General features: G+C 45.1%; 1 protein-coding gene across 2 annotated transcripts in view; it reads right to left on the bottom strand.

Annotated features, from left to right (window-relative positions):
* gtf2h1 (general transcription factor IIH, polypeptide 1) overlaps positions 1 to 15,137 on the bottom strand; it is a 64,673-nt gene that overhangs the window by 15,408 nt on the left and 34,128 nt on the right. Inside the window, exons 11-15 of one of the 2 annotated variants that reach the window (XM_079507912.1) lie at positions 6,374 to 6,491; positions 3,167 to 3,257; positions 1,964 to 1,980; positions 1,556 to 1,654; positions 1,206 to 1,298 (exon numbers count right to left, since the gene is read on the bottom strand). In XM_079507912.1, the coding sequence (XP_079364038.1) occupies positions 1,206 to 1,298; positions 1,556 to 1,654; positions 1,964 to 1,980; positions 3,167 to 3,257; positions 6,374 to 6,491 (418 nt within the window). Of the gene's footprint in view, positions 1 to 1,205; positions 1,299 to 1,555; positions 1,672 to 1,963; positions 1,981 to 3,166; positions 3,258 to 6,373; positions 6,492 to 15,137 lie in introns of both variants that reach the window. The other variant, XM_079507911.1, reaches the window with a different exon arrangement.

The following is a 15,137-nucleotide window of genomic DNA, read 5'->3' as shown; positions in this document are numbered from 1 at the left end:
CAGACTTACGTTGGTGTTCAGATATCGTGGTCTACAGACAGACTTACGTTGGTGTTCAGATATCGTGGTCTACAGACAGACTTACGTTGGTGTTCAGATAGTGGTCTACACACAGACTTACGTTGGTGTTCAGATAGTGGTCTACAGACAGACTTACGTTGGTGTTCAGATAGTGGTCTACACACAGACTTACGTTGGTGTTCAGATAGTGGTCTACAGACAGACTTACGTTGGTGTTCAGATAGTGGTCTACACACAGACTTACGTTGGTGTTCAGATAGTGGTCTACACACAGACTTACGTTGGTGTTCAGATAGTGGTCTACACACAGACTTACGTTGGTGTTCAGATAGTGGTCTACAGACAGACTTACGTTGGTGTTCAGATAGTGGTCTACACACAGACTTACGTTGGTGTTCAGATAGTGGTCTACAGACAGACTTACGTTGGTGTTCAGATAGTGGTCTACACACAGACTTACGTTGGTGTTCAGATAGTGATCTAAACACAGACTTACGTTGGTGTTCAGATAGTGGTCTACACACAGACTTACGTTGGTGTTCAGATAGTGGTCTACACACAGACTTACGTTGGTGTTCAGATAGTGGTCTACAGACAGACTTACGTTGGTGTTCAGATAGTGGTCTACAGACAGACTTACGTTGGTGTTCAGATATCGTGGTCTACAGACAGACTTACGTTGGTGTTCAGATATCGTGGTCTACAGACAGACTTACGTTGGTGTTCAGATAGTGGTCTACACACAGACTTACGTTGGTGTTCAGATAGTGGTCTACAGACAGACTTACGTTGGTGTTCAGATAGTGGTCTACACACAGACTTACGTTGGTGTTCAGATAGTGGTCTACAGACAGACTTACGTTGGTGTTCAGATAGTGGTCTACACACAGACTTACGTTGGTGTTCAGATAGTGGTCTACACACAGACTTACGTTGGTGTTCAGATAGTGGTCTACACACAGACTTACGTTGGTGTTCAGATAGTGGTCTACAGACAGACTTACGTTGGTGTTCAGATAGTGGTCTACACACAGACTTACGTTGGTGTTCAGATAGTGGTCTACAGACAGACTTACGTTGGTGTTCAGATAGTGGTCTACACACAGACTTACGTTGGTGTTCAGATAGTGGTCTACACACAGACTTACGTTGGTGTTCAGATAGTGGTCTACACACAGACTTACGTTGGTGTTCAGATATTGCCGTTGGACTTTGGCCTGGAACGGAAGCAGCTTGGAGGCCTGAAACCTCTCCAGGTTGGTCCTCATCTTCACCACCTGACACCAAGGAACAAACATGAAGAAATAAATGGTGCATTTTATTATAGAATATTTTTAGTACGATAATAAACATGAGACCTAATATTATCTTCACCAGCTGACATGAATGAATACAACGATACATGAGAGACAATATGTCTCTGCTCTGTCCTCTAGGAAAGGAGACGTACCGTGTCCTCTAGGAAAGGAGACGTAGGCCTACCGTGTCCTCTAGGAAAGGAGACGTACCTTGTCCTCTAGGAAAGGAGACGTACCTTGTCCTCTAGGAAAGGAGTGTTGACAGGAAAACAGGACCAGAAGTGTCTCAGCAGTTCTCCTACAGCCGTGTAGAGATGTTTCAGTTCCTCCTGGATCTCCTGGGGAACCATTTCTACAAGAACAACATGTTTAATGTTTAATAATAACTATAACATGTTACCTCCTGAGGAACCATCTCTACAGAAATAACATGATGTTTAATAATAACTATAACATGTTACCTCCTGAGGAACCATCTCTACAGAAATAACATGATGTTTAATAATAACTATAACATGTTACCTCCTGAGGAACCATCTCTACAGAAATAACATGATGTTTAATAATAACTATAACATGTTACCTCCTGAGGAACCATCTCTACAGAAATAACATGATGTTTAATAATAACTATAACATGTTACCTCCTGAGGAACCATCTCTACAGAAATAACATGATGTTTAATAATCATACTATAATTCAGTCAATGTCTGAATGAATGAATGAATGTGTGTCACTGTAACCGCCTGCACCAATGACTCCCACTATTCACAGGCATTGACCATAATAATATGGAGGTCTTAACGAAGCCCTTTTTCCAATTTAACAAATTATAGATTAATAATGAATTTATTAGTGAATTAAAAATGCGCACAGACCCAGGGCGCAATATCTCACAGCGGGTAAGGGCTAGTAACGATAACATACAACAGAACAAACACAGAACCAACTCTCCATCATTTAGCTGGGGACCACCTCAAAGCTACGATCTGGAGACCACCTCAAAGCTACGATCATTTAGCTGGAGACCACCTCAAAGCTACGATCTGGAGACCACCTCAAAGCTTCGATCATTTAGCTGGAGACCACCTCAAAGCTACGATCTACTGGAGACCACCTCAAAGCTACGATCTGGAGACCACCTCAAAGCTACGATCTGGAGACCACCTCAAAGCTTCGATCATTTAGCTGGAGACCACCTCAAAGCTACGATCTGGAGACCACCTCAAAGCTACGATCTGGAGACCACCTCAAAGCTACGATCGCAACCAGGTGATTCTTCAAAGGTTAGTGAAATCTCCAGCAGAGAAACTATTTTGACGATGGTAACCTTAAAGCTCTGCAGTATATGGTGAACTGGTCTTAAAGCTCTGCAGTATATGGTGAACTGGTCTTAAAGCTCTGCAGTATATGGTGAACTGGTCTTAAAGCTCTGCAGTATATGGTGAACTGGTCTTAAAGCTCTGCAGTATATGGTGAACTGGTCTTAAAGCTCTGCAGTATATGGTGAACTGGTCTTAAAGCTCTGCAGTATATGGTGAACTGGTCTTAAAGCTCTGCAGTATATGGTGAACTGGTCTTAAAGCTCTGCAGTATATGGTGAACTGGTCTTAAAGCTCTGCAGTATATGGTGAACTGGTCTTAAAGCTCTGCAGTATATGGTGAACTGGTCTTAAAGCTCTGCAGTATATGGTGAACTGGTCTTAAAGCTCTGCAGTATATGGTGAACTGGTCTTAAAGCTCTGCAGTATATGGTGAACTGGTCTTAAAGCTCTGCAGTATATGGTGAACTGGTCTTAAAGCTCTGCAGTATATGGTGAACTGGATGTGTCAGTAGAATACTTACGGTTTATGGCTTGCTGCGTTCCCGCCTGCATGAGGGCGCCCCCTGGTGACAGCGCTACGATGGCAGACGTGGCTATGCTGCTGGTCAACACCTGAGCACAGGACACCAAACACTGCATCACACCTTAAATCAGCATGAACTCATTTGTACAGGACACTAAACTCTGCATCACACCTTAATCTGCAGGCACTCATTTCTACAGGACACTAAACTCTGCATCACACCTTAATCTGCAGGCGCTCATTTATACAGGACACTAAACTCTGCATCACACCTTAATCTGCAGGCGCTCATTTATACAGGACACTAAACTCTGCATCACACCTTAATCTGCAGGCGCTCATTTATACAGGACACTAAACTCTGCATCATACCTTAATCAGCATGAACTCATTTCTACAGGACACCATTAACTCTTTGAGAGTTTCATGGATTTCTATATAGTTTTTAGACTTCTCTATGGCAGAATGGCGTTTTTGAATGATTTATTGAAAATTCTCTGTTGTGAATGTGTGACAACGAAAGACCTTCAGAGAAAGCTTGGCTTGTCTGCTTCCAGGAAAAAAATGAACTGAGTTGATAAAATGTTTAGTTTTTGTGTTGGAAGCCATTTAAAAGAGCCTGCATTTACACTGGGTAGTGTTTCTAGGACAACAAAAAAAGTTATGCCCGGTTGAAGTTTTATTTTCTAAATAACTTTTTTTCTGCTGGGCGTACATAGCCATGCAATATCTCATTTTAAAGGGTGAGTTGTCTAGTTCAATTAAAATAAAATAAAAAGTTTCTCACATGTACCACTGTAGATATTTTGCCATCTATAAATAGCATGGTCAGTCATGATCAATCTGACCTATCCAGCTAAAAGTCCCCCTAGCTCTGAAATGGAACATCATATAAACTCAATTCTTTTTGGGGGTAAAATTAGACATTCTAACGCACATTTTGATATATACCATGTTTACATAGTCTTACCAGTACCTTGTCTATTCATGCATGTATCTCAAAAACCTGTTGTGAAGAAACAGTTTTGATAAAAAAACACATCCAAGGACATTGTTTTGATATGACTTTGTGCCCATGATATGTATCAAAATATAGACTTGAATGTATACTGTATTATAACAAAAAATTGGGTTCTTACCATCTACCGTTACAGAGTAAATCACAGTTGAAACTCGCTTAGTCAAACCATAAACCTCAGAATAGTGAACAAAATAGCCATGACAGGTCTAACTCATTGTAAAAGCGTCTTTTATTTTTTATGACTACTAACATAATACAATTATAATAAATATTACAGAAAATAAATAGGCCTACATACAAAACAGTTGTCCCCAAACTCCCCAGTGTCCCCAAACCACTGCATTCCAGTTGTTCTTGACGGTGTGTGTGTGTGTGTAGGCTAAATTAAAAAAAAACAACAACTGAAATGAATGAATGCATCCGGTTCAGTGTCGGAGAACTCCATCGCAGTCTTGACTCTTCGTCTTCATCATCATCATCCTCCTCCTCCTCCTCATCTGATGCCAGTTCTAAATATATAAAAATAAACATTTAGCTGTAGTCAGCCCGGCCAATAGCCAGTTGGGGGGGGACGGACGTAGGCTATCTGACATCATCGTCATCATCATCATCACACGGAGACACACTAAACAATGTACAATCATGATAGTATACAATATTCAATGAATGCGATTATCATGCAAGCTCAGACGTCAATGAAACGTCATACAGATCTTATATAATACGCTACTGTTAGCTTCACTCCCCGTCCCCCCTCCGATCCTTGTAGCAAGGTCATCAACAACCACGCGTTGCTTCAGTAAACGATGCATGTTTGTTCTCCGTCTTTGTAGACAGTAAATAAAAGGAGCGAACATTACTCTAAAGATCAGATCGCCTATAAGGCACGCTACAATATAAAATACTTGTACTGCCATGCGTGCATGCCTGCTACGATACATTTGTACTGTACCGACCAACCGATCGACACCATTAGCCAGCACCTTTGGTGCTGGCTAATGGCTGGGGGCCATCGTGGTGAGTCATTCTGGCGTCATGATCTGACTAGTAGTAGTAATTATCCAAGCATCTATTTGTAGCGATCATCTTATGATTTCTGATCACTATAGAAGGATCTACAATAAGATTACCTCAAAACATTCCGGGTTGATCGTCTTCTTCAATGGTTTCCCGGTATAGCTCATCGGACGACGATGGGGAGAAAAAAGGAGGGAGGGAGCAGCGAGTCTCGCTGTAAGCACTGGACCAGGGCTACTCCGCCTGGAGAAGGCGACTGGGACGCGTATGGATCAATACTACTACCACAAAACTCGCTCAAATAAATAGTACTGCTTTCAACTTTTTCTGCTAGAAAATCGCTCGGGCGAGACGGGTAAACAGGCAAAACAATGAAAACTATGAAGACTCCCTCTGCCCCCACTGTTTACAGGGGGTGGGACCAGCTTCCAATGGCAACACGTACACGTGTGTCACGTGACACGGGTTTTCTGGGTAATGTAGTTGGAATATAAGCTCAGGAATTTAAACAGCGCTTCGGAGCATATTAATATGTTTAGATTAATCAAAAACGGCGAAGACGCCAATTGGCGTCATTGATCATTTACGGAATTCTGATGAAGACGCCAATTGGCGTCTTTCACCTTCTAAGGGTTAAGATGCGTGGGTGACAGCAGACTGCTGGGCAAGCGCTGGCGCTTTGGAATGGGGGGTAAGATCTTAATTTTCGGGCTGCCGGGCGCGGCTGCACGAATAACTTTGGATGGCCTATATACCTATATGGGGTGTGTAGTGTGTAGGATGTATATACCTGGTATGTGTATATACCTGGGTCAGTGTAGTGGGTCAGACTAACCTGGGTCAGATGGGGGGTGTAGTGGGGTGTATCTATACCTGGGTCAGATGGGGTGTATAGTGGGGTGTGTAGTGGTCTAACCTGGGTCAGATGGGGTGTATAGTGTGTACCTGGGTCAGATGGGGTTTATAGTGTGTACCTGGGTCAGATGGGGCGTGTAGTGGGGTGTATATACCTGGGTCAGATGGGGTGTGTAGGGTGTACCTGGGTCAGATGGGGCGTGTAGTGGGGTGTATATACCTGGGTCAGATGGGGTGTGTAGGGTGTACCTGGGTCAGATGGGGTGTGTAGGGTGTACCTGGGTCAGATGGGGTGTGGTGGGGTGTATATACCTGGGTCAGATGGGGGGTGTAGTGGTTCATCTCGTGGTGAATGAAGCTCACAGAGCTGATGATGTCTTGACTGCTGCGGTAGTGTTGAGACAGGAGAGGAACCGGCCCATGGGAATACCTTCAATACATACACATAATGTACTGTTAATACCTTCAATAAGTACACATAACGTACTGTTAACTACATGGAAATACCTTCAATAAGTACACATGTATAACAACGGTGCCCAAAAGGTAGATGGTGATCTACCTTTACCACACAGGCTGTGCAGGTATAGATGACATGTCCCTAAAGAATATTTAATTTAAATATTTTCTTCTGTAATATAATTAAAAAAGTGGAACTTTCATATATTCTCGATTCATTGTGCATAAAGTGAAGTATTTAAAACCTTTTTTTGTTTTAATCTTGATGATTGTGGCGTACAGCTCATGAAAATCAAAAAATCCTATCTCAATGAATTAGAATATTTTACGAGACCACTAAAAAAAATGTTTTTTTAAACAAGAAATGTCGACCATCTGAAAAGTATATTAATCATGTATGCAGTTAATACTTGGTCTGGGCTACTTTTGAACAAATAATTTCATCAATGGGGCGTGGCATGGAGGTGATCAGCCAATGGGGCGTGGCATGGAGGTGATCAGCCTGTGGCACTGTTGAGGTGTTATGGAAGCCCAGGTTTGCTTTGATAACAGCCGTAAATTAATTTGTATTGTTCAGTCTTATGTCTCACACCTTCCTCTTGACAATACAACCTGGATTCTGTGAGGGGTTCAGGTCAGGCCAGTTGGCTGGTCAGTTAAGCACAGTAATACCGTGGTCAGTACACCAGTTATTGTAGTTTTAACACAGTAATACCATGGTCAGTACACCAGTTATTGTAGTTTTAACACAGTAATACCATGGTCAGTACACCAGTTACCAGTAGTTTTAACACAGTAATACCATGGTCAGTACACCAGTTACTAGTAGTTTTAACACAGTAATACCATGGTCAGTACACCAGTTACTAGTAGTTTTAACACAGTAATACCATGGTCAGTACACCAGTTACTAGTAGTTTTAACACAGTAATACCATGGTCAGTACACGAGTTACTAGTAGTTTTAACACAGTAATACCATGGTCAGTACACCAGTTACTAGTAGTTTTAACACAGTAATACCATGGTCAGTACACCAGTTACTAGTAGTTTTAACACAGTAATACCATGGTCAGTACACCAGTTACCAGTAGTTTTAACACAGTAATACCATGGTCAGTACACCAGTTACTAGTAATTTTAACACAGTAACACCATGGTCACCAGTTACTAGTAGTTTTAACACAGTAATACCATGGTCAGTACACCAGTTACCAGTAGTTTTAACACAGTAATACCATGGTCAGTACACCAGTTACTAGTAATTTTAACACAGTAATACCATGGTCAGTACACCAGTTACTAGTAGTTTTAACACCGTAATACCATGGTCAGTACACCAGTTACTAGTAGTTTTAACACAGTAATACCATGGTCAGTACACCAGTTGCTAGTAGTTTTGGCTCTGGCCAAATAGAGCTGGAAAGGAAAATTAGCATTTCCATGAAGCTTGTCAACATACTGAAGCACAATGTACTCTAAAAAGATGGCTGTGTTGAAACCAGTGTTGAGTTTTCACTGTCAGTGGATCAACACCAGCAGATAACATGTTGTATCTGTCAGTGGATCAACACCATAGCAGATAACATGTTGTATCTGTCAGTGGATCAACACCATAGCAGATAACATGTTGTATCTGTCAGTGGATCAACACCATAGCAGATAACATGTTGTATCTGTCAGTGGATCAACACCATAGCAGATAACATGTTGTATCTGTCAGTGGATCAACACCATAGCAGATAACATGTTGTATCTGTCAGTGGATCAACACCATAGCAGATAACATGTTGTATCTGTCAGTGGATCAACACCATAGCAGATAACATGTTGTATCTGTCAGTGGATCAACACCATAGCAGATAACATGTTGTATCTGTCAGTGGATCAACACCATAGCAGATAACATGTTGTATCTGTCAGTGGATCAACACCATAGCAGATAACATGTTGTATCGGTCAGTGGATCAACACCATAGCAGATAACATGTTGTATCTGTCAGTGGATCAACACCATAGCAGATAACATGTTGTATCTGTCAGTGGATCAACACCATAGCAGATAACACGGCCTAAATCATCACTGTGTTTTGTCATGTCCAGAGTCTCAACACACGCTGCTGGAAAAGGAAGATCAGCATCAACATAAAGCTGGTCAATGTACGGAGGCACACAGTGCTGTAAAATAGCAGAATAGATGGTTGTGTTGAGACTCTGGACATGACAAAACACAGTGATGATTTAGGCTGTGTTATCTGCTGGTGTTGATCGGAGTTGAATGGAAACTCAAAGCGCTTTACAACGGTCCATTCATTCATTCATTCATACATTGGGAGGTGAAGCGGCGAACAGTCGACGCTAGCGTCCTGACTTCCCACATTCACACACCGACGGTGGCGAGCTCACACCGACCGACTCATTGGAGGCAGAGTGGAGTTCAGTGTCGTCTTGCCCAAGGACACTTCCACATGTGGACAGGAGGAGGAGCTGGGATTCGAACCGGCGACCCAGGGATCATTGGGCCACCTGCTCTACCTCCTGAACCACTAGTAGACCACATGGCATGTAGCCTCGGAAACACAGACGTTTTTATTTCCAGGGAGAAAAAAAAAAGTCTGGGTCCGAGTCCACTTCAATACACCATAGAGTAGTCTGGGTCCGAGTCCACTTCAATACACCATAGAGTAGTCTGGGTCCGAGTCCACTTCAATACACCATAGAGTAGTCTGGGTCCGAGTCCACTTCAATACACCATAGAGTAGTCTGGGTCCGAGTCCACTTCAATACACCATAGAGTAGTCTGGGTCCGAGTCCACTTCAATACACCATAGAGTAGTCTGGGTCCGAGTCCACTTCAATACACCATAGAGTAGTCTGGGTCGGAGTCCACTTCAATACACCATAGAGTAGTCTGGGTCCGAGTCCACTTCAATACACCATAGAGTAGTCTGGGTCCGAGTCCACTTCAATACACCATAGAGTAGTCTGGGTCTGAGTCCACTTCAATACACCATAGAGTAGTCTGGGTCCGAGTCCACTTCAATACACCATAGAGTAGCGCAAACGTTGCTCACTCTCTGCTGATTTCTGATCGTCTGCACCTTTGTTAAATTGACACACACCCGTACCCGTACACACACACACACACACACACACACACACTCCTCTCTCTCTGTCGCTCTAATTAATTAGTCTCATGTCCTGCAGCTGTCTAGATTCTCCCGGCGGGTCCTGCCAGGAGCTGCCGATGCCATAGAAAGCATAGGTGAGTTCACCTGTCAGATTGATGACATGTGATATAACATGTCGTTCATAAAGGTCACCTGTCAGACTTCTTGAGGTTCAGAGCCAGGGTTTAGGGTTTAGGGTTAGGGTCATTAAGGTCACCTGTCAGACTTCTTGAGGTTCAGAGCCAGGGTTTAGGGTTAGGGTTATTAAGGTCACCTGTCAGACTTCTTGAGGTTCAGAGCCAGGGTTTAGGGTTAGGGTCATTAAGGTCACCTGTCAGACTTCTTGAGGTTCAGAGCCAGGGTTTAGGGTTAGGGTCATTAAGGTCACCTGTCAGACTTCTTGAGGTTCAGAGCCAGGGTTTACCTGTCAGACTTCCTGAGGTTCAGAGCCAGGGTTTACCTGTCAGACTTCCTGAGGTTCAGAGCCAGGGTTTACCTGTCAGTGTGTGACCAACATTTGAAGTGAACAGAGCTCCTGACCTGTCTAGTTGAGTAAGTAGCATTATTTTGTATTTTAGCAAACTGCTGGTAGTGTTACTCTAAGTGCTTTTGTATTAGTATTATATTATTAGCTTGTGTGGTAGTCAGTAGTTTATAGTTGTATTGTTTGTGTTCAAACAGTAGGCTAGTAGACTAGTTTAATTAGTTTCACCCTGTAATAGGCCACTTGATAAGTATTATAGCCCACTTGATTTCCTTGTGAAGTGTGAAGTGAGTGGTTTAGCCAGCACTCCTGGCAGACGATTAGCAATCAGTTGGAGTGGCCTTATACCACCAGCTGAAAGCGTCAGCTGTTAAGCGGCGGCCAGCAAACGAAGGCCAGGCGAACAAAGGCGACAGGCGACTTTGTCAAAGTCCGACGAACAAAGGCGACAGGCGACTTTGTCAAAGTCCGACGAACAAAGGCGACAGGCGACTTTGTCAAAGTCCGACTTCGTCACTGAACGATAAGCTGTAGCATTGATTAGTGACATATATAGTAGTGTGCTAGATATAGTAGTGTATTGTAGTATATGTTTAGTGATCTAAACCTCTCCATCAAACAGGGACAGGTCCCCCAAGATTTCAAACTGGCCAAAGTAACCCCCTTGCACAAGAAAGGGAGTAAATTAGACCCCGGCAACTACCGCCCTATTTCTATTCTTAGTTCCATCTCGAAAGTGATGGAAAAAATAGTCTATGAACAGGTTGAAAAGTATCTTGCCACTAATAAATTATTGTACGAGTTCCAATCTGGCTTCAGAACATCCCACTCCACTGACACATGCCTCCTCTATTTGAGCGACCACATCAAACAAGAGGTGGACGCTGGCAAATACTGCGGCATGGTCATGCTGGACCTCCAAAAGGCTTTTGACACCGTGAACCACTCCATACTGGTTAACAAGCTAAAAGCAATTGGTTTCGATAGCACATCAGTGAGCTGGATGCAATCCTACCTGGAGGGGAGAGAACAGATGGTGGAAGTGAACGGAACACTGTCCCCCCCCCTCCCAGTGAGCTGTGGCGTTCCACAAGGAAGCATACTAGGGCCTCTACTGTTCCTAATATATGTAAACGACATGACTTCAGCCTGTGACTGCAACTTGTTCCTGTTCGCAGATGACTCAGCACTGCTGGTCTCGGACAGGGACAAACTGCAGGTTGAAAATGCCCTCAGCTCTGAACTCGGTAGAATCTGCACCTGGCTCGCTGATAACAAACTATCTTTACACCTGGGAAAAACTGAATCCATTCTCTTTGGCTCTATTAGTAATCTCAGCAAGGCAAATGGCTTCTTGGTTAGAGTGGGTGACAATGTTATCACACGTAAAGATGAAATTACCTACCTAGGTTCCATCCTGGAGGCTAATCTTTCCGGTGATAAAATGGCCACCAACGTAATCAAAAAAGTCAACCATAGAACAAGATTCCTCTACAGGATCTCCTCACTGGTCAACAAAAACACCTTGAAGACCTTAACAGGAGCCCTTGTACAGGGTTTCTTTGACTATGCATGCACCTCCTGGTACCACAGCACCTCAAAGGCCCTTAAAACCAGGCTCCAGACTTCCCAAAACAAACTGGTCAGGCTCCTACTTGATCTAGCCCCCCGAACCCACCTCACCCCTGCCCACTTCGACAGGCTGGAATGGCTTAGGGTCGACGACAGAGTACAGCATCTTGCAATGGGTCTGGTCCACAAGATTCGATACACCACCAAGATACCCATGTACCTGTCTAGATACTTCCTTAATGTTAACGAAGTCCACACCCACAACACCAGAGGGAGTGCAACGAACCATGTACAACCCAGATTCGGCACAAACAAGGGACTAAATACTTTTCGCTCCTATGCCACCAAAATGTGGAACGCCCTACCAACTGTCATTAAGACATGCGAATCCCTTGACTCCTTCAAAACCGCTCTCAAAGGGCACCTACGGATGGCTGCAATTCGAAACTGGCCCCCGTAAAATCTGAATCCCCCCCCCCGCCCCCCCCCTTTTTTCCCCTCACTGTATATATTTCTTTTCCCTTTTTACCTCCTTTTTGATGAATTCTTTTTTGATGAATTCCTGTTCTGTCTATAGAAGTGTCTATTTGTACGTCTCTAAATGTTTTGATGATTTGAACATGGTGGACCCTGTTGGAAACAAGTGTAATGCTTAATTGGGTCGTCCACTCACAGTTAACAGCCTTTGTATTGAGTCTGTGCTTGAAATGTACTGTAATTCTGCAAACTGTTAATAAATTCTTCAATCAATCAATCAAACAATGTGTTTTCTTCCTATTCCTGTCCTCTCTTCCTCCTGGCGGTCGCACAAACACTGGGTTACACCCAGACGTCGCGACACAACTAATCTCATCTATCCTACTCTTTCAACTCACGTCGAGCAAGTGGTAACGGGAGGGCTTTGGAATTGCCACTCGGCTGTGGTGGAAGGCAAATCTGCTTTCATCTCAGCCTACGCATCCTTGCTCTCCCTTAACTTCCTTGCTCTGACTGAGACCTGGATCAGACCAGAAAACACTGCTACGCCCGCGGCTCTGTCAGATGTGTACTCTTTCTCTCACACTCCCAGAGCCGTGCGGACAGGTGGTGGGGTTGGTCTGCTAATTTCCAGAAAATGGAAATACTCTCCTGTTTCACTGTCACAATTCTCTCCTACCTCATTTGAATTTCATGTGGTCACTGTTTCTCATCCAGTCAAGCTCACCATTGCAGTTGTTTATCGCCCACCGGGCCCTGCTGGTGGCTTCCTGGAGGAGCTGGACCATCTAGTCTCCCACTTCCCTGTCGATGGCTCTGGATTCATCCTTCTGGGTGACTTCAACCTCCCGACTGAGAAGCAGCTAGACCCACTACTTTCGTTTCTCGCCGCCTTTGACCTAGTTATTTCCCCATCTCCTCCTACCCATGAGGCGGGCAACCAACTGGACCTGATCTTCACCAGAGGCTGCTCTATTGCTAACCTGTCTGTCACTCCTCTTTCCAGTGAAAAGGGTAAGAAACTCTCTGATCACTACTTCATGTCCTACTCTCTCTCTCTCTCCTCTCCCCCCTCACAGCCCCTCCCTACCCACATGATTTCCTCACGGCACAATCTTCGCTCACTTTCCTCCACTGATCTTTCCTCTTCTGTTCTCTCTGCTCTCCCTGCCCCTGAATCCTTTGCTCTTCTATCCCCTGATACCGCCACAGATCTTCTTTTCTCTACTCTATCCTCTTCTCTCGACCATCTCTGTCCCCTCACCACCAGGCCTGCACGCCAAACTCCACCTGCCCCCTGGTTGTCGGACTCAGTGCGGACTGAGAGACGGAGCCTGAGAGCGGCTGAGCGCAAATGGAGAAATGGCAACCTCCCGGAGGACCTTCTCACCTTCCAATCTCTCATTTCTACTTTTTCCTCCTCTCTATCAGCTGCTAAAGCTGCTTTTTTCTGCACTAAAATTCAGGCTTCTGCTTCCAACCCTAAAAAACTCTTTGAAACTTTCTCCTCTCTCCTACAACCACCACCCCCTCCTCCCTCCTCGTCCCTCCTCCCTGACGATTTCGCCAACTTCTTTGACAAGAAGGTGAACGATATCCGATCCTCCTTCCCTCCTCCCCCGGCTGGTGCCCTGCGCACTACCCACACCCGTCTGCCTGCCACCCCCCCCTCTCTACCTTCATCTACTCCTCTTCCCCCCCCCCATCCCCTCTCTATCCCACTTCTCTCCCCTCTCCCCTAACGAGGTCCTTCTCCTTGTTACCTCTAGTCGCCCCACCTCATGCTCTCTGGACCCGGTCCCATCCACTCTGTTGCAGTCTATTGTACCTGAACTTCTTCCCTTCTTAACCCACCTTATTAACACCTCTCTGACATCTGGCTACTTTCCCTCTACTTTCAAGACTGCCAGAGTCACCCCCCTCCTGAAGAAACCGACACTTGACCCCTCTGAGATCAAGAACTACAGACCGGTTTCCCTTCTATCCTTCCTATCTAAAACTCTCGAACGTGCTGTCTTTAAACAACTGTCCTCCTATCTCCACCAGAACAACCTCCTGGACTCCAACCAGTCTGGTTTCAAAGTGGGTCACTCGACAGAGACTGCCCTGCTGGCAGTGACGGAGTCGCTCCATGCCGCTAGAGCGAACTCTCTCTCCTCCGTCCTGATACTCCTGGACCTGTCTGCAGCGTTCGACACGGTGAACCATCAGATCCTCCTCTCCACCCTCGAGGGGATGGGTGTCTCAGGCTCTGCACTCTCCCTGTTTGCATCCTACCTGACGGGTCGCTCCTACCAGGTGATGCTGAGAGGGTCTGTGTCAGAACCACACAGGCTCACAACTGGGGTTCCCCAAGGCTCGGTTCTGGGTCCTCTTCTTTTCTCTCTCTACACTACATCTCTGGGTGCTGTCATCCACTCCCATGGCTTTTCCTACCACTGCTATGCCGATGACACCCAGCTGATCCTCTCATTCCCCCCCTCTGATACCCAAGTGGAGGCACGCATTGCTGCTTGTCTGGCTGACATCTCGGCGTGGATGTCGACAAACCACCTGAAGCTCAACCTGGACAAGACCGAGCTGATGTTCCTCCCGGGGAAGGGCTGTCCGCACCGAGACATGGCCATCACCATTGATAATGCTGTGGTGACCTCAACTCGGACTGCGAAAAATCTGGGTGTGACCCTGGACGATCAACTGACGTTCTCGGCAAACATCGCATCAGTGACAAGGTCCTGCAGATTCCTCCTCTACAACATCAGGAGGATTCGCCCCTTCCTCACGGAGAAGGCAGCCCAGGTGCTCATCCAGGCTCTCGTCATCTCCCGCCTGGACTACTGCAACTCCCTCCTTGCTGGTGCTCCGGCATCTGCCATCAGACCTCTGGAGCTTGTTCAGAAAGCTGCGGCTCGTCT

Source organism: Electrona antarctica (genome assembly GCF_951216825.1).
Source record: "Electrona antarctica genome assembly, chromosome: 8".
Taxonomy (NCBI): domain Eukaryota; kingdom Metazoa; phylum Chordata; class Actinopteri; order Myctophiformes; family Myctophidae; genus Electrona; species Electrona antarctica.
This window is presented reverse-complemented; position numbering and strand designations above follow the sequence as displayed.